The sequence below is a fragment of the Nycticebus coucang genome, chromosome 16 (genome assembly GCF_027406575.1).
Source record: "Nycticebus coucang isolate mNycCou1 chromosome 16, mNycCou1.pri, whole genome shotgun sequence".
Taxonomy (NCBI): domain Eukaryota; kingdom Metazoa; phylum Chordata; class Mammalia; order Primates; family Lorisidae; genus Nycticebus; species Nycticebus coucang.
The window spans coordinates 75,900,312-75,918,592 of NC_069795.1; the positions used below are offsets into that span (position 1 = coordinate 75,900,312).

The 18,281-nt window shown below is 42.9% G+C and overlaps 1 protein-coding gene across 17 annotated transcripts in view; it reads left to right on the plus strand.

The window, feature by feature from the left end:
- The window catches only part of RUBCN (rubicon autophagy regulator), a 91,063-nt gene that overhangs the window by 9,873 nt on the left and 62,909 nt on the right, over positions 1-18,281 (plus strand). For 10 of the 17 annotated variants that reach the window (XM_053564513.1, XM_053564516.1, XM_053564521.1 and 7 more), the window contains exon 1: positions 12,189-12,417. The exons of 3 other annotated variants lie outside the window; for them this stretch is intronic. In XM_053564513.1, the coding sequence (XP_053420488.1) occupies positions 12,353-12,417 (65 nt within the window). In that variant the 5' untranslated portion in view covers positions 12,189-12,352. Of the gene's footprint in view, positions 1-3,115; positions 3,136-12,180; positions 12,418-17,528; positions 17,591-18,281 lie in introns of those variants that run through there. 4 more of the 17 variants (XM_053564524.1, XM_053564514.1, XM_053564531.1 and 1 more) reach the window with 4 other exon arrangements.

Here is an 18,281-nt window from a genome sequence, read left to right on the forward strand (position 1 = left end):
CTTTGACACCTTGCTGTAACTTTCTGTGCCTCTTCTGCATTGCTTTTTTCCTTTGTTCTAAATTTTTGCTGTTCTAGTCTTCTTTTAATTTCAGAATTTTTTCATTCCTTTATTAATTCATTCAACGGAGTTTTGAGTTCCTACTGTGTGCAAGACACTGCGCTAGATGGTGGGGATGCTGTAGAAGACATGACAAGCTTGCAGGTGTAGCTGCTGCCTTCAGGGAACTCAGAGCTATAGAGCTGCCCATCTCAGCTATCCAGTTTAAAGGACCACTACTGGTCTCTAAGTCCCCGACCGTCAATTTTCTCTGACTAGAGAATTTGCTTTGGGTGGACAGGGGAACTTGAAGCAGAAGTCTTCCTGGACGCAAAGACTGGACCTATCAGCTCACTCCTTATTAGACCTTGCCTTCCCTGTGCAGGGAACCAAGGGTTCTAATATTGATTTGCTGAATGACCAATTGTGGAATTTTCCAAAGCTAAACAAATTTACATAAAGCACACAATTTTCCCCATTTGCCTAAAACTTGTTTCTTTTAAAAAAGATATCCTCAATTTATACTGGCTAGAGGTATAGTCCTGAAAGACTTGGGGAGCCAGGATTCTGGGGTGTTTAGGCATTCCTCTTTCTCTCCAGGCTTCTCTTTGCCCCTCAGCTTCCCTGCTCTGGGATAAGCAGCTCAGGCTAGGCTGTGGACAAATTCTTTTCCCTTTCTTTCACTCAGTAGAGGGTCCCTATTTTGGCCTAACTATATCTAGCTATAGTTTCAAGGAGCTGATCTTCAACTGTGTTAAGGATTTGCTCAGTCCAGAAATAAGATTTTTCTTGATTTTTGTTTTTACATTAGAAATTCCAAATTTGTGCACATTGTTCATGGCTAGCAAATGTTCTTATATAATGAAATAAATGCACTAATACTAAATGCTTAGGGGGGTACAAGTAAAAACCAAGTAATTAAAACTTGGCAAAATTCTTCTAAGCTTTGTTTTTCTTTTCTTTTTTTTTTTTTTTTTTGTAGAGACAGAGTCTCACTTTATCGCCCTGGGTAGAGGGCCGTGGCATCACACAGCTCACAGCAACCTCCAACTCCTGGACTTAGGCGATTCTTTTGCCTCAGCCTCCGGAGTAGCTGGGACTACAGGCGCCCGCCACAACACCCGGCTATTTTTTGGTTGCAGTTTGGCCTGGCCGAGTTTGAACCCGCCACCCTTGATATATGGGGCTGGCGCCCTATTCACTGAGCCACAGGCACTGCCCCTTTGTTTTTCTTTTTTTCCTTGCCATTTAACTTTGCAATAAATATCTGATCTGATGAGCTGCTATAAGCTTTATACAGGCTAAAAGAAAAATAATTTTGGTAAATTTGGTAAACAGTGAATTGGTCATTTGGCAAAATTCACTAATAAGACTTCTAAAAATGCTAACATGGGGGAAACATAAATTAATTTAAAAATGTTTTAGGCTTGGTACCCGTAGCACAGCGGTTACGGCACCAGCCACATACACCAAGGCTGGAGGGTTTGAACCTGGCCCAGGCCAGCTAAAACAACAATTACAACTGCGACAAAACATAGCCGGGTGTTGTGGCATGCGCCTGTAGTCCCAGTTACTTGGGAGGCTGAGGCAAGAGAATCCCTTAAACCCAAGAGTTGGAGATTGCTGTGAGCTGTGACACCATGGCACACTACCCAGGGACAAAGCAAGACCCTGTCTCAAAAAAACATATACATATTTTAAAGATTAGTCATTACAAGCCAAGAAATTTCCATGTGAAACACTAAAAATTTGGTTATATTTATTAGGATAGAGTCATAAGAAAACAAAGACTCCTGACTTAGACTTTTTATTATTTTTTAAACATTCAAACCTAGAGAAAAGTTGTAAAAATAGTACGTGTACAGTGAATAACCACACAGCCTTCACCTAGATTCATCAAATTTTTTTTTCTGTAGAAATAACGTGGTCTTTATTTCCACCTGGATACAGGTGGGTAAAATCAAGAAAGAAATTCCACACGTGGGTTATGGTGGATGGGGATTTAAAGGGTCAGGGAGGGCAGCAATTGGTGGCATTCTGATTTCCTGGGAGGGCCATGAACCTGACCCTGCCTGGGTGGGCAAGTTTATTTGGGCAGGTACACCTGATTCTATCATACCAGCCTTTTTAGTTTATTATAAGGACGTAGGGTGATGGGCGTGGCATCTCTTTGACTGCTTCTTGCAGCGGGAGGAGCTGCGTGGGCTGCCTTCCATTAGGAAAAATAACCCAGAGATTTGCTTTCCAGAACTGCGTCCAGGGGGTATCCAGACTTTCCAGTGGTTGTCCACTTTTTGCAGCTAGGCTCAGGTCAGGCATTAGGTCTTGGGAGCAACTGTGAAACTAGATGTTCAGGAAAAAACCTAGGCAGTCAGACTTCCAGTGAAGACTTTCAGGCTGACCACTTTGCCAATTAGCCTGATCTGCTGCACTTAAAGCACAATCCTGAGGAAAATACTTGTTTTTCAGAATGTCCCTGGGAGTTTCAAGAAGTAGCTGGGTTTTGCCTAATGGTGGAAGCGGTAACTTGATTCATCACTTTTTTAATAATCGATTATTTTATTAGATTTCTCAATCTCCAAGTTATAAAAGTATGTAATTTTAAAGGTGAAAAAATTATTTTATTTCAGATGTCATTCTTCCTAGAGAGCTATTAAATTCTATTTATAAACAAAAAGTTGATAAACTAACACACTTTAGAAATAAAAATATTTTATGTATGTATGTATGTATGTTTTGAGTCAGAGTCTCATTTTGTCACCCTCGGTAGAATGCCATGGCATCATAGCTCACAGCAACCTTGTATTCTTGGGCTCAAGCGATTTTCTTTTTTCTTTTTTCTTTTTTTGCAGTTTCTGGCCAGGGCCGGGTTTGAACCCGCCACCTCCGATATATGGAACCACTGCCATTCTCCTTTGAGCCACAGGTGCCGCCCTCAAGCAATTTTCTTGCCTCAGCCTCACAAGTAGCTGGGACTACAGGTGCTCGCCACAACACACAGCTATTTTTTTAGAGACAAGCTCTCAATGTTGCTCGGGCTGGTCTCAAACTCAAGCAGTCCACCCACCTCGGCCTCCCAGAGTGCTAGAATTACAGGTATAAGCCACTTTGGCTAAAATCAGAATATTTTAAATTAAAATATTTTTAATGAATGCAATATATGTCTTTTAAAGTTCACTATCATAATTAATTTTTTTTTTTTTTGAGACAGAGCCTCAAGCTGTCACCCTGAGTAGAGTGATATGGCATCACGGCTCACAGCAACCTCCAACTCCTAGGCTCAGCGATTCTCCTGCCTCTACCTCCCAAGTATCTGGGACTACAGGCACCCGCCACAACACCTGGCTATTTTTTTGGTTGCAGCTGTCATTGTTGTTTGGCGGGCCCAGGCTGGATTTGAATCTGCCAGCTCAGGTGTATGTGGCTGGCGCCTTAGCTGCTTGAGCCACAGGCGCCGAGCCCATAATTAAATTTAATATTATAAAACAAAATGGCTTATTACCCCTAATTTTTCAAGTGGAGGAAGTCACTGGGATTTACACTTAATATAAATCTTAAATATAATTATTAAATGATAATATGTTTTGAAATAGAGGAAATACTCATTTATAAGACTTCCTCTGGGTGGCACCTGTGGCTCAGGGGGTAGGGTGCCGACCCCATATACCGAGGGTGGCAGGTTCAAACCCAGCCCTGGCCAAACTGCAACAAAAAATAGCTGGGCGTTGTGGTGGGCGCCTGTAGTCCCAGCTACTGGGGAGGCTGAGGCCAGAGAATTGCCTAAGCCCAGGAGCTGGAGGTTGCTGTGAGCTGTGATGCACGGCACTCTAACGAGGGTGATAAAGTAAGACTCTGTCTCTACAAAAAAAAAAAAGACTTCCTCTGGTCCATCAATCTTTTTAGGCCCAGTTTGAGCCCATGTCAACCTTAAAGGTTAGAATTAGTGAACCTAACTTGCCTAATAAACTTGTCAATTTAAGAGTATGAATTTTATTATTTTTTTTTTGTGGTTTTTGGGCAGGGCTAGATTTGAACCCACCACCTCCGGCATATGGGACCGGCACCCTACTCCTTGAGCCACAGGCGCCACCCAAGAGTATGAATTTTATTGATAATAAGGGGAATAAATAGCAGCTAACTCACTGTTCAACTGAAAAAAAAACCTCCCAAAACTAAAAGTGAATGCAATAGTTTCAAATAATTATTTTTTTTCAATATAATTACTTTAAAGAACTTCTTTAATATAACAGGAATGGCCAATGATGTTGAGTTTATAATTTCATGGGAAACCTTTTAAAAGAAACACAGAAATAGTGAGGTCATCACCTCGTTGATAAAAAACTAAAGTTTAGGCTTGGTACCTGTACTCAATAGTTAGGGCGCCAACCACGTACATTGGGGCTGGCAGGTTTATACCCTGCCCAGGGCTGCTAAAAAACAATGTGACAACTACAACGACAACAAAAAAGAGCCAGGCATTGTGGCAGGCGCCTGTAGTCCCAGCTACTTGGGAGACTGAGGCAAGAGAATGGCTTAAGCCCAAGAGTTTGAGGTTGCTGTGAGCTGTGACAACATGGCAATCTGAGGGCGACATAATGAGACAATGTTTCAAAAAATGGAGCAGAGATGCCTGACCATGCCTTTGTGCATATCATTGTGCAGCCGCAACTGACCTTCTCTTCCACATGTCTGACAGTTTTTCCTTAGTATGGACAGTATAGTGTTCTGTTAAGTGACACCGCTGATAAAATCCTTTTCCACATAGACTACGAAAATGCTTTTGTCTGTAATCTCTTTCAGTTTCTTCCATCATGGCACTCTTAAACATATCTTGATCTAGGCAGCTAGACATGTTCACCCATTTTTAAGTTTCAAAATGCCTGCCACTGCTGGGCGCAGTGACTCAAGCCTGTAACCCTAGCACTCTGGGAGGCTGAGGCGGGTGGATTGCTTGAGCTCACAAGTTCAAGACCAGCCTGAGCAAGAGTGAGATAACATCTCTACTAAAAATAGAAAGAAAAAAAAAAAACCCTAGACAGTTGTGGCAGGTGCCTATAGTCCCAGCTATTCAGGAGGCTGAGGCAAATAGTTATTTTAAAAGTGATTTGTGTCCAGTTTCTAAGTAATAAAGTATTTCATAAAGAAATCCATATTTCTTAAAAAAAAAATAAAAACAAGAAATCCAGATTTCTGGCTGGCATTCTTCCTTTCTTTCTGTGGGATGCCACACCATTCTCTCAGTCCTTTCTCCACTACTATCTTCCCTTCTCTCACTCCCTGCTCTCTGCTCTCTCTTTCTCATCCTTCCCAACCCTCTCTCTAATATAAAATAAACTCATACTCTTATATTCTAAAAAAGAAAAGAAATCCTTATTTCTGACTTCTCTCTCAAATTAGCAGCACTAACAAAGCTCAGCCTTCACCCCAAATGTCAAAGTTGAACTAGAGATAAAGAGTTTTTGCTTCCTTTTCCTGGGCAGGTGCTCAGAAGTTCAGGTTCTCATCACACTTGGCTCAGGAGGCAAAACAGCATGGTGGGTAAGAGCATAAGCTCTAAAATCCGTCTGCCTGGGCCCGCATCTGGCTCCACCACTTTTCTAGCTGTATGATCTTGGGGCATGTGACTCAACTTTTTCTAGTCTCACTTTCCTTGTCTTAGTCAGCTTCTCGCACTCGGGCAGGCGCATCCACAGTAGTGCTGTATTCTACTTCCATCTTGACGATGTGACCGAGCCGCCGTCGGCCATGGTCCCTGCTTGAGCCTCCCTATCTGTCCCCCTGCTTCTTCATTGCCATTTCTAGCCACAGGATCTTCATACATTCCTACCCCAAATACCATTTTGCTGTTCTGCTTGATGAAAGCAAAAGATGTACATTTTGGACTAGAAAAGTCTGTTCGGTGTGTGTCTTCTATGCAGTCAGTAACATTGTATGGCTGCAGGTAGTTCATTGCCACTCTACACTGCTCAAAACTGGAGGGAGCTGTCATAATTCTTCCTAAATACATAAATTGCAAAATGAGATCAAAACACTTTGCACTAATTTTCATGTTGCTGAGATTCAGTTGTTCAGTACTATGCCGATGGCTCATGAAAAACACTTTAAAATAGCTGCAGGCAGCTAGAACTGCTTTGTGTGCTTGAAAGTAAATGTCATCAATTGCGTCGCAGAGTAAAACCCCATTCTCTCTGCTTCTTTAGCTCCTGGAGCACACAGCTGCTGTGGCCGGGCTTTGTCATCTTTTATAATTACAGACTGTTCGCAGCAGAAACCAGGGCTGCGGAGATTTTAGGGAGTTTAAGGCAAATCAGCCTCAGGAAAGGTGGGCGGAGGCGAAAGGGCCGCCAGCTGCAGTGCCCGCAGGCGAGCAGGGCCCTAGGGCTGAGCTGTGTAGAGACTCTAGCTCTGCCAGAAACTGTGCAACAAAGGACTTCTGCTGTGGGCTCAGCAGCGCCTGCAGCATAGCGCTAAGCTGGCCCTCTTACCCACGACTCTGGGTCTGCCAGAGATTCACCAACTATTAGTTTTACCACATTTGCTTTCCCTCTATGTAGAAATAGATAGATATTATTTGCTGTTAGGACTCTTTAAAATATACCTGTAAGGAAACTCTTTAACATAACTATGCCAAAGTTATCAAGTTTAGAAAATTAAACATGGATGCAACACCATTATCCAACATATAGTATATGTTCAAATTTTGCCAATTATACTAAAAAAAAATTGTATATCAGTTTTTTTCCCAATCTAAGATCCAGTCCAGGTTCACATGTTGCATTTCTTTGTCCCGCCTCTTGTCTCTTTTCATCTAAAAAAAGGTCATCAGCCTTGTCCTTTGTGAGATTTACATTTTGAAGCTTAAAAGTGGTTGTTGCATTAGGTTTATACTCAGAAGACCAAAAATCACAATATAATAAAGACATCTGTACCAGAATATTTATTGCAGCCCAATTCACAATTGCTAAGTCATGGAAGAAGCCCAAGTGCCCATCGACCCACGAGTGGACTAGCAAATTGTGGTACATGTATACCATGGAATATTATGCAGCCTTAAAGAAAGATGGAGACTTTACCTCTTTCATGTTTACATGGATGGAGCTGGAACATATTCTTCTTAGCAAAATATCTCAGGAATGGAAGAAAAATTATCCAATGTACTCAGCCCTACTATGAAGCTAATTTATAGCTTTCACATGAAGGCTATAACCCAACTATAGCACAAGAATATGGGGAAAAGGCCAAGGAAGTGGAAGGGAGGGGTGAGGTTAGGGTGGAGAGAGGGTAATGGGTGAGGCCACACCTACGGTGCATCTTAGAATGGGTACAGGCGAAACTTACTAAATGCAGAATACAAATGTCTACATACAGTAACTAAAAAATGCCATGAAAGCCACGTTGAACAGTTTGATGAGAATATTTCAGACTGTATATGAAACCAGCACATTGTACCCCTTGATTGCACTAACGTGCACAGCTATGATTTAACAGTAAAAAAAAAAAAAAGTGGTTGTTGCCTGGCTTGTCCCTCAATTTGGCTTTCTCTTATAGTCAACCTATAATTCCCTGCAGGTCATTCATTTTTGTCAGCAATAGTGTCTAGGTAATGTTTTGTCCTTTTCTATGCCTAACATCAGGAGGGACAGGATGCCATTTTGTTTCATAATTGGTGATCTTACTTTGATCACTTGGCTAAGGTGATGCCTACCAGATTTCTCTATTTTAAAGGTAACTCCCCTGCACTCCATTTATTATGAATAGTCCATAAGTAATCCAGTATTTTGAGACTGTATAAATACTGTTTCAGAACAAATTTCACTAATGGCGTTAGCATCCATTGATGATTTTTGCCTGAATCAATTATTACTATGGTGGTTGCAAAATAACCTTTTTTTTGAGGCAGAGTCTCATTATGTCACCCTTGGTAGAATGCCATGGCATCACAGCTCACAGCAACCTCAAACTCTTGGGCTTAAGCAATTCTCTTGCCTCGGCCTCCCAAGTAGCTGGGACTATAGACGCCCGCTACAATGCCCAGCTATTTTTGTTGTTGTTGTTGTTGTTTAGGATGGCCTGGGCTGGGTTTGAACCCGCCAGTCCCGGTGTATGTGGCCAACGGTCTAACCACCAAGCTACAGGCGCCAAGCCAAAAATACCCATTTTTCTAATTTGACATCCCTCTACACTCATTAGTTGACATTAATCTGTGAAATGGAGTTCCCATCCCCCTTTCTTCCTTTTTCTATTTATTTATTATTTGCATATCTATCTGTCCACAAAAATTCATGGACTCGCTGGTGTTCAAAAATTTTACCCTGACAAGCAAAGGGGTAAAGAATATAAGGGTTGTACTTACCTTTGAAGAAAATATGGGTATGTATAAATCTCCTGAGTTGTTCATTTTGAAACTCAACTTGTAACTTGTTTCTGACTTGGCCAGTGGGAGATGAGATATCCCTTAGCTATTAAAATTTGAATACTTTAGCCTATCATCCTAGCACTCCGGGAGGTCAAGACAGGAGAATCTCTTAAGCTCAGGAGTTCCAGACCAGCCTGAGCAAGGGCAAGACCCCCATCTCTACAAAAAAAAAAAAGAAAAAGAAAAAGAAAAGAAAAGAAAGAAAAAAATTGAAGATTATAAAAAAGTTGCTAAGAATAATTTTAGTGACTATAATGAAACAGAATATATTCATGATTATATTGATATTTGTTGAATATAGTCAAGAAGATCCAATTTAAAACCAAATTTTGGCAAATAGATAAATGTAATAAGGTTTTAAAAATCCAGTTATGGCTCTGTGCCTATAGCTCAAATGGCTAAGGCGCCAGCCACTTACACCAGAGCTGGTGGGTTCGAATCCAGCCTGGGCCTGCCAAACAACAATGACAACTACAATCAAAAAATAGCCAGGCATTGTGGTGGGCACCTGTAGTCCCAGCTGCATGGGAGGCTAAGGCAAGAGAACTGTTTAAGCTCAGGAGTTGGAGGTTGCTGTGAGCTGTGATGCCACAGCACTCTACCCAGTGGGGACAGCTTGAGGCTCTGTCTCCAAAAAAAAAAAAAAAATCCATTTATTTGAATGACTGATCCTTGAGTGAAACTGGCTTTCTGCCAGTAGTACTCTAGGGCCTATTATGTGTATAAAAAGAGCAGCACTGTAAACTTGAAAACAAGTAGATGGATTAAGATCAAATAAAGTTCTTCAGGTGTTTGACTTTTAAAATATAAATTCATGGTGGGGGCCCACGGCTTATGCCTGTAATCCTAGTTCTCTGGGAGGCCTAGGCAGGAGTTCATGGCCCGCCAGAGCAAGAGCAAGACCCCATCTCCATGAAAAATAGAAAAAATTGGCTGGGTGTGATGGAAGCTGAGGCAGCAGGATGGCTTGAACCCAGGAAATGTGAAGTTGCACACCCCTGTATTCTATCCAGGGCAACAAAGCAAGATCTGTCTCCAAAAAAGAAAAATTATCTCTCTATATACGGATATAAAAATACAGTAGAATCTCTATAGTTGACCGCCTCCCTACATTGACCACCTCCTTAAGCTGACCTAATTTTCGTAGACCAGACATGTACCACATGTAGGTATCAGTACAGTAGGATAGTTCCTTATGTTGACTACCTCTATATGTTGACCAGTTTCTTATAGTCTCTTGGGTCAACTTACAGAGGTTCTATTGTATTTTCTTTTCTTTTTTTTTTTGTAGAGACAGAGTCTTACTGTAGCGCCCTCGGTAGAGTGCTGTGACGTCACACAGCTCACAGCAACCTCCAACACCTGGGCGATTCTCTTGCCTCAGCCTCCCGAGTAGTTGGGACTACAGGTGCCCATCACAACGCCCAGCTATATTTTGTTGCAGTTTGGCCGGGGCTGGGTTTGAACCCTCCGCACTCGGTATATGGGGCCCGCACCCTACTCACTGAGGCACAGGTGCCACCTGTCTACTGTATTTTCAAGCAAAACTGTAATGCAAAAATAATATCAACTGAACTGAAACTATTGTCTGGAGAATGGCCGTTCTCTGTGAAGGCTGAGACCCCAGTGGGTACACTGTAGTTTGGGTTGTATATTGGTAGGTGTACTGAAAAAGTAAATTTTAAAGTACATTCAGGACCTCAAGCAATCCTCCTGCCTTCTCCTCCCAGAGTGCTGGGATTATTAGTGTAAGCACCTGTGACTTTCTAATTGTTGATAGTCATTAGTTTTTCATGAAGTTGTCTTTGATCCCTTCCTATCTCCATTGGTCATATCCACTCCTTCACAGAGTAGTGTTGAGTGTATTGCCTTAACATTGCTCTATCTGAACTTGTGTATTCTCCACAGCCAGTGCCCAGGTTAGGCCTGGCTGCAAAATAGCAACCAGAAGCCCACCATCAGACAGGCTTTGTTTGGTCTGTGCAATTTTTAAAAATTTGTTGCCAGGGGGCGGCGCCTGTGGCTCAAGGAGTAGGGCACCGGTCCCATATGCCGGAGGTGGCAGGTTCATACCCAGCCCCTGCCAAAAACCACACAAAAAAAAATTTGTTGCCAACATTTAAAACTTTGGAAATTGCATTTAATAACTGTTCTAGCTTTTTTAAAAAATCAGAATAGTTGGTAATGTTCAGTTACACTAAGACTTTCCTTCTTGGATGAGGCATAAGCTTTCCAGTTCGGAGTTTTCACCATTCCTTTAACTAGTTCACCTCTATTCCAGGTGTCTGTGAAATGCTTTATGTAAAAGGACCCATGTAAATTCTAAACAAGTTTTAGGGTTATTTTGATTTTCCTCTACCAGTTTATGTGGTGGAGGCTGAGTTAGAATTACTTGCTTGTCCCCCATAATGACTTCCAGTCTCTTTTCTTCTGCCTTTACCACCAGCATAGTACTCACCCCATCCCCTTTCCACATTGTCAAATTAGCTCTCTCATCAGGTTTGATCAAATTACTAATTTGCATATCCTTGATTTGCTAATTGTTTTCAGGATAAAATCCAAAATAGGATTTCAGGGCTTAGCGCCTATAGCTCAAGCGGCTAAGGTGCCAGCCACATACACCAGAGTTGGCAGGTTTGAATCCAGCCTGGGCCTGCCAAACAGCAAAGACAACTGCAACCAAAAAATAGCCAGGTGTTGTGGCGGGCACCTGTAGTCCCAGCTACTTGGGAGGCTGAGGCAAGAGAATCGCTTAAGCCTAGGAGTTGGAGGTTGCTGTGAGCTGTGATGCCATTGGAATCTACCTTTGGTGACAGGACACTGGCGTTGGAAGCTCCAGCTGACCCTTCCAGTCTCGGCAGCCTCACATGCTCCTGTCACACTACACCCTGGGAACCGCACTCATTCGGAAGTGTAGGCTAGAAAATAACTCTGGTCTAGTCCACATGGAATTAATCCCACTTCAGCCCATCCTGGTTAAACTTTAGTGGTGGTATTTGGAGACCTCAGCAATTTACATTGAAAAGCTCAAAAACTCTCAAGAGCAAGGGTTGCTTTGGGATCAGGAAACAAGAGCAGGAAGCACAGGCTTTGGGAAAAGGTTTCCTAGAGGACGGATGTCAGAGCAGAGTTTTTAAGGATGACTATGAGTTAGCCAGGAGAAAAAGGGAAGAAAAGATGGATAGCAGCAAAGGCAGCCATAAAGAAGCATGCTAGTTTGGGAACTACTGATTCTTAGCAGTCAAAAGTTGGGAAGGAGTAAGGAACATAATAGTACATGCATTCTGGTGCAGGAAAATCCTATTTTTTTTTTGAGACAGAGTCTCACTGTGTTGCCCTTGGTAGAGTACTGTGGCGTCACAGCGCACAGCAACCTCCAACTCTTGGGCTTAAGTGATTCTCTTGCCTCAGCCTCCCAAGTGGCTAGGACTACAGGCACCAGCCATAATGCCTAGCTATTTTTTGTTGCAGTTGTCCTTGTTTAGCTGGCCCGGGCTGGGCCGTGACCACTGTGCTGCGGGCACGAAGCCTGAAATCCTTTTTTTTTTTTTTTTTTTTTTTTTGAGACAGAGCCTCAGCCGGGTGCAAGCCCGCCCCGCATTCCGCCAGGGTCTGCGGTCCGCCGAGAGCGCGGCCTCGGATTGGATAGGGCGGTGCATGCCGGGAGCGCCTTGGTCTTGGAAAGGCTTCCTGGGAGTTGTAGTTCTTGGAGCCGGAAGTGGGGTGGCAGGGATAGAAACCGCAGCTGAGACAGCAGTCATTGAGGCTGCTGCTGCCCGGTGTGGCGCGTCACTTCGAGCCCACTAGCTGGAGGTGTCTCCTCTGGCCGCTGGGGGCTCCGGGAGCCCTGAGGGAGGGACGCCTCCCTTCAGCGAGGAGGCGGTCTCGCAGCCCCGGATGCGGCCGGAGGGCACGGGAATGGAGCTCGGCTGCTGCGGGGAGCGCCTGCCGGAGGAGAGCAGGTGGGCTGTGAGGGGGCGGAGGAGTCAGAGGCGGGGGTATGTGCCAAAGCGCTTGGAAGGATTTGGAGGGCAAGGGGACTTGAGGCTCCAGGCGGGACGGATCTGAGAGGTACTAATGCGGCAGACTTGTTTGGGGAAGAATTTAGGAGAGGAAGGACGGGCAGGGCGTGGATAGGACCAGGGAACCGGCTTAGTGAGGGCGAAGGGAGAGCAGGTAGGATAGGGCAGGGGAAGCAGAAGAGGGTGAAGTTCGGATCCAAGACTGCTGGAGAGGAGGCTGATACTGAAAGTCTGGAAGAAAAAGACTGAGGTGCTGTGGTGAGATTTTATAGGCCAGAGTCTATAGAGAGGAGCAGGGTACAAGATTGGTGTCCTGACTTGAAACTTGCGGTGATAGCAAGTGGGGCCAGTGTTGAGAAGGTGATGCAAGAATTCCTAGGAAAAAACTGAAACCGGGATGAGTGGCGCAGAGGGTAAGAAGGAAGGCCTGAGGATCAAAGTGAGCGATTGTAATGGCACTGGGGTGGGGCTTGCTAATGAGACCAGAAATGTGTGTCCATGCCCTTTGTCAATGCTGGGTCCCTGTCAGAGTCAGGACCTCTCTCTCATTTCCTTTTCATCTTTAAAACTTTCACTTCTTCCTCACAGTGCAAACTAAGTAAGTTCATATTTATTTACATGGAACTATTGTCAGAAAGTTTATATCATCTAGAAATTAGGAAATTTAAGATTTTAAAAACTCTTTATTTTTTATTTTTTTGAGACAGAGTCTCATTCTGTCAACCTCAGTAGAGTACTGTGGCATCACAGCTAACAGCAACCTCAAACTGACAGGCACCTGCCACATGCCTGGCTATTTTTAGAAAAGGGATCTCGATTTGCTGGTGCTGATGTTGGACTCCTGAGCTGAATCAGTGCGCCTGCCTTGACCTCCCAGAGTGCTAGGATTACAGGTTTGAGCCACCACACCCGACCTTTTAAAAACTACTTTGGACTCCATAAGGATGGATTGGACTCCATAAAGGTGCTTCCCATATTTAGGGTTTGCTTCATTAGGTACTCTGGGCTTAACCTCTTAAGAAGCCAGAATGGTAACAGGCTAAAACAGGAATGTGGCTTAAGGGAGTCACTTAACATTTAGGAACAGTTTCAGTTACAGTGATAGTCTTAGGAGCTGTTGGGGTCCAAAGACTGGAGGCAGAAGATTTACATTTGAGAAAATACAATGAGAAAATAATGGGATGTTGTGACTGGTTGAAGAGTTGCTATTTTTATGTGCACAGGTAGCCTGTGGCCTGCTGTACAAAACCTGGACTGACAGGACTTTGGGGTTCCTGCCGGAGATCTATGAGTAAAGTGTACTAAGTGAAACTGAACATCTTACTTCCCTTTTCCATGTTTCAGTTTCCACTTATGTATATTTGGCTATTTATTCTTCTCCAGGTGTCTGTGAAATGCTTCATGTAAAAGGACCCATGTAAATTCTAAACAAGTTTTAGAGTTATTTTGATTTTCCTCTACCAGTTTATGTGGTGGAGGCTGAGTTAGAAATTCAAGTTCAAATTGTTAGAAATTCAAGTTCAAATTTCTTTCCCATCTAGCTGGAATTGGGTTAGTTATTTATTTAATGTAGTTAACAAACACTCATTTACTTCATACTCATTACTTCTTGTTTTAAGATATTAAGATGTAAATACTATATTAACTTAATTCTCATAACTACTGTACAGGAGGTAGGTACCATTATTATTACCATTCCACAGATGTGGAAACAGATATGGATAGGATATGTAACTTGTCAAGGCCATGCAGCAAATCCCTGGTGGAACTAGGATTCAAACCCAGGCATTTTGGCTCCGGAGTCTGCCTTATTGTTTGGAGAGACAGGGTCTCACTATTGTCCAGGCTAGTCTCAAACTCTTAGCCTCAAGTGATCCTCCTGCCTTGGCCTCCAAAGTCCTGAGATTGTAGGCATGAGCCACTGTGCCCAGCCAGACTCTGCACTTTTAATATCAGTGCAAATGGTGACAAAGAAATGTGGAAGACAGTGAATCAATCTTATAACATTCTGTGCCTGCCGTTCAGACCAGTAGATGGCTTCTTTTACATTGTTTTATTTTGGCCCAAGCTGGGTTTGAACCCACCACCTCCGGCATATGGAGCCAGCACCCTACTCCTTTGAGCCACAGGCACCGCTCTAATGGCTTCTTTATTGGTATCTTTTCCTGTCTGTTATTCTTTTTCTGTTTGCCTCTTAAAGAACTTTAATCAAGGCTAATTTCAGCAATGGGTTTATCCTCACACGTCATTCATATTATTGTTATAGGCCTGCTCTGTTGGTGGCTAGTTAATTCTTAATGTGTTGTTTAATGAAGCTTCATTTTACTGATGGCCTCCTTAGCTCCAGGTAGACAACTGGTAAATACATGTCTTAGACCTGTTAATTAAAATGTATGGTTGGGACACTGCAAACATTACCTTTCTATGGCCAATAGAATATCTAATTCAGAAACAATCTTTTTTTTTTTTTTTTTTGAGACAAGAGTCTCACTCTGTCACCTTGGTCGAGTGCTGTGGCATCCAAGAGCTCCAGCTCTTGGACTTAGGCAATTCTCTTGCCTTAACCTTCCGAGTAGTGGGGACTACAGGTGCCCACCACAACACCCAGCTATTTTTTTGTTGCAGTTTGGCCAGGGCCAGGTCCAAACCCACCACTCTTGGTATATGGGGCCGGCGCCTACTCACTGAGCCACAAGTGCCGCCCCAGAAACAATCTTGATGAGACTGCATCAGTTTTTTAAAGGATAAAAATTTTTCAATAGTATATATTCTGAAAGCAGCTGATACAGAGAAATGTGCATAGACTTTAAAGCCAGATAGATCTGCACTGAACTCTAGCTCCTCTGCTTAACTTGACTTTATCAAGTTCTTTAACCTGTCTGAGTGGGAAGAGGAATGACTTCCTGCCTGGAAATTGTGAGGATTCAGTAAAATAACATGTATAATAAAGCTCCTTACTGAGTGCCTGGTATATAATAAAGTGCAAAAATAAATCTACTTCTATTCCCTTCCCAGTTTTTTGAAATAAAGTGGGTGTGTGCTGCACAAGTTACTATTTACAATGGCATAACTTGTTCTTCCTCTTTCCATGGCTTGTCTGAATTGAGCACTCCATCTGGAATGTTGACTTAGCTTACCTTTTAACTTTACCTTAGTAGTATAATTATATCATAGATTTCCCCACTGTTTTCCATCTAGTTATCTGTCATTCTAGCAAAACGTGTAGTACTTAGGGATGACATCTAACTTTCCTTACGGTTTCCTAAAGGCCAGTATGGAGGATGTCTGATGAAACTACAAAACATTTAAAGGAGTGGTTCTAGCATTGCTCTGTCATTCTAGACTGCCCTGGTCATGCAGTCTACTTCTGAGCTTGAAATTCAGACATGTGCATCACTCAGTTTTCCTGGTGCACTGATCCAGATAAGAGTCACAATTCAAATGGCAAGATACTTTTGTAGTGTCTCAAAACTAACCTTATTCCACTGATCAAAATTTCTCTTGTTTTCTGTTTTGGTTAATAACATTGTCTACTCCATCAACCAAAACAATAGCCTCAGAGTGAAATTTGATCCTTCCCTCTTCCCTATTTCCCATATCCAAGAAGTTATCAGGTTCTAAAATTCTGTTTCTGGACCAGCACTCATGCACTTACGCCTGTAATCCTAGCACTCTGGGAGACCAAGGTGGGTGGATTGCTTGAGCTCAGGAATTCCAGACCAGCCTGAGCAAGAGTGAGACCCCATCTCTACTAAAATAGAAAAACTAGCTAGGTATTGTGAATGACACCTGTAGTCCCAGCTACTCAGGAGGCTGAGGGCAAGAGGATCACTTAAACCCAAGAGTTTGAGGTTGCTGTGAGCTATGATGCCACAGTACCCTACCAAGGGCGACAGAGTGAGACTCTGTCTTAAAAAAAAAAAAAAAAATTCTGAAAGTCTCCCTTCAGATTTACCCTTACATCTCATTGAACAGAATTTTGTCATATGTGAAAACTTTGGGGTGCACTGATATCTTCATTATTTCTATTGTAGTGATGACAGGTGTGTACGTGTGTCAAATTGTATACTTTTTAAAATTTGCGAAATGCATTATATGTCAGTTATGCTTTATTAAAGCTGTTTCAAAAATGTTTATGTAAATAATGAATAAATATGGGCAGCGCCTGTGGCTCAGTGGGTAGGGTGCCGGCCCCATATACTGAGGGTGGTGGGTTCAAACCCGGCCCCAGCCAAACTGCAACAAAAAAATAGCCAGGCGTTGTGGCGGGCACCTGTAGTCCCAGCTACTTGGGAGGCTGAGGCAAGAGAATCACTTAAGCCCAGGAGTTGGAGGTTGCTGTGAGCTGTGTGATGCCAAGGCACTCTACCGAGGGCAACAAAATGAGACTCTGTCTCTACAACAAAAAAAAAAAGAATAAATATGTTACCTTGGTGAAAAGTTAAGATATGAGACACATAGCAAGAAGAGAGCTCTTCTTTTATGGGTGTTGTTTCTATGAGTGAAGTATCACCCTTCTTATGACTAGAGGAAACAAAATTAGCTTTGGAACAAAACCAACACACATGAGGATGGTGGAGGGGAAAACTGGGTCCTGGACAATATTGCTGAACCACTGAATTAATTAATCCTGGAGCTACTATACTTTGGAACTTCTGCTTATACAATGGAATAAAATGTCTGTACTGTTTAAAAATAAATTCTCTTTTTAATTTTTCTCTTGAAACCTTCTTTTTCTCTCCATTTCCAATGTAATGGTTTATATTATTAAAAAATCCAGAGTGTATTATTGCATCAGACCTGGCCAAAACTGAGTACTCCATTTGTCCCTGTCTCTGGGTTCTGCCTCCTGATGTGTTGGTTTCACTCTCAGGCAAACGTTTCTATAGGTCTTAGCAACGCCAAGTTTAGCAATCTCAACAGCAACAAAAAAGATGCAGTCCTAACAGCTCCAGCAAAAGCAAAAATACCGAGGCTGACTCTTTTTGGACTGATTTATGTTCCTGTTCTTGTGATTAGGGTGTGGAAAATGCTGCTAAGTCAGTCCTAAATTCTGTGCCCAACCCTGGATTCTAAAGCAGGATGAGACCTTCTTGGAACCTCATGGCCTAGAGTAAGTGGTAGAGAGGGGGTGGTTCTCCTGTGGAACATTAAAATTTTAATGTTCTCTCTTTTTTTTTTTTTTGTAGAGACAGAGTCTCACTTTATGGCCTTCAGTAGAGTGCCGTGGCATCACACAGCTCACAGCAACCTCCAACTCCTGGGCTTAAGCGATTCTCTTGCCTCAGCCTCCCAAGTAGCGCCCGTCACAACGCCCAGCTATTTTTTGGTTGCAGTTCAGCCGGGGCCAGGTTTGAAGCCGCCACCCTCGGTATATGGGGCCAGCGCCCTACCGACTGAGCCACAAGCGCCGCCCCAAATTTTAATGTTCTCTTACCAAAATAAAGGAACTTGAATTTTGGGCAGATATAAACCAAATATTCACTTTGTTATCTGTCATTGGGGATTATCTCAGTAACTTCCTAATTAATCTTTATTTTTCTTCTTCATTTTTTTTTTTTTTTGTTGTTGTTGTTTCCCGCCTTTTTTTTTTTTTTTTGAGACAGAGTCTCACTTTGTTGCCCTGGGTAGAATGCTATGGCATCACAGCTCACGGCAACCTCAAACTCTTGGGCGTAAGTGATTCTCTTGCCTCAGTCTCCCAAGTAGCTGGGACTACAGGCGCCCACCACAATGCTTGGCTGTTTTCTTATTGTTGTTGTCACTGTTGTTTTAGCTGCCCGGGATGGGGTTTGAACCCGCCA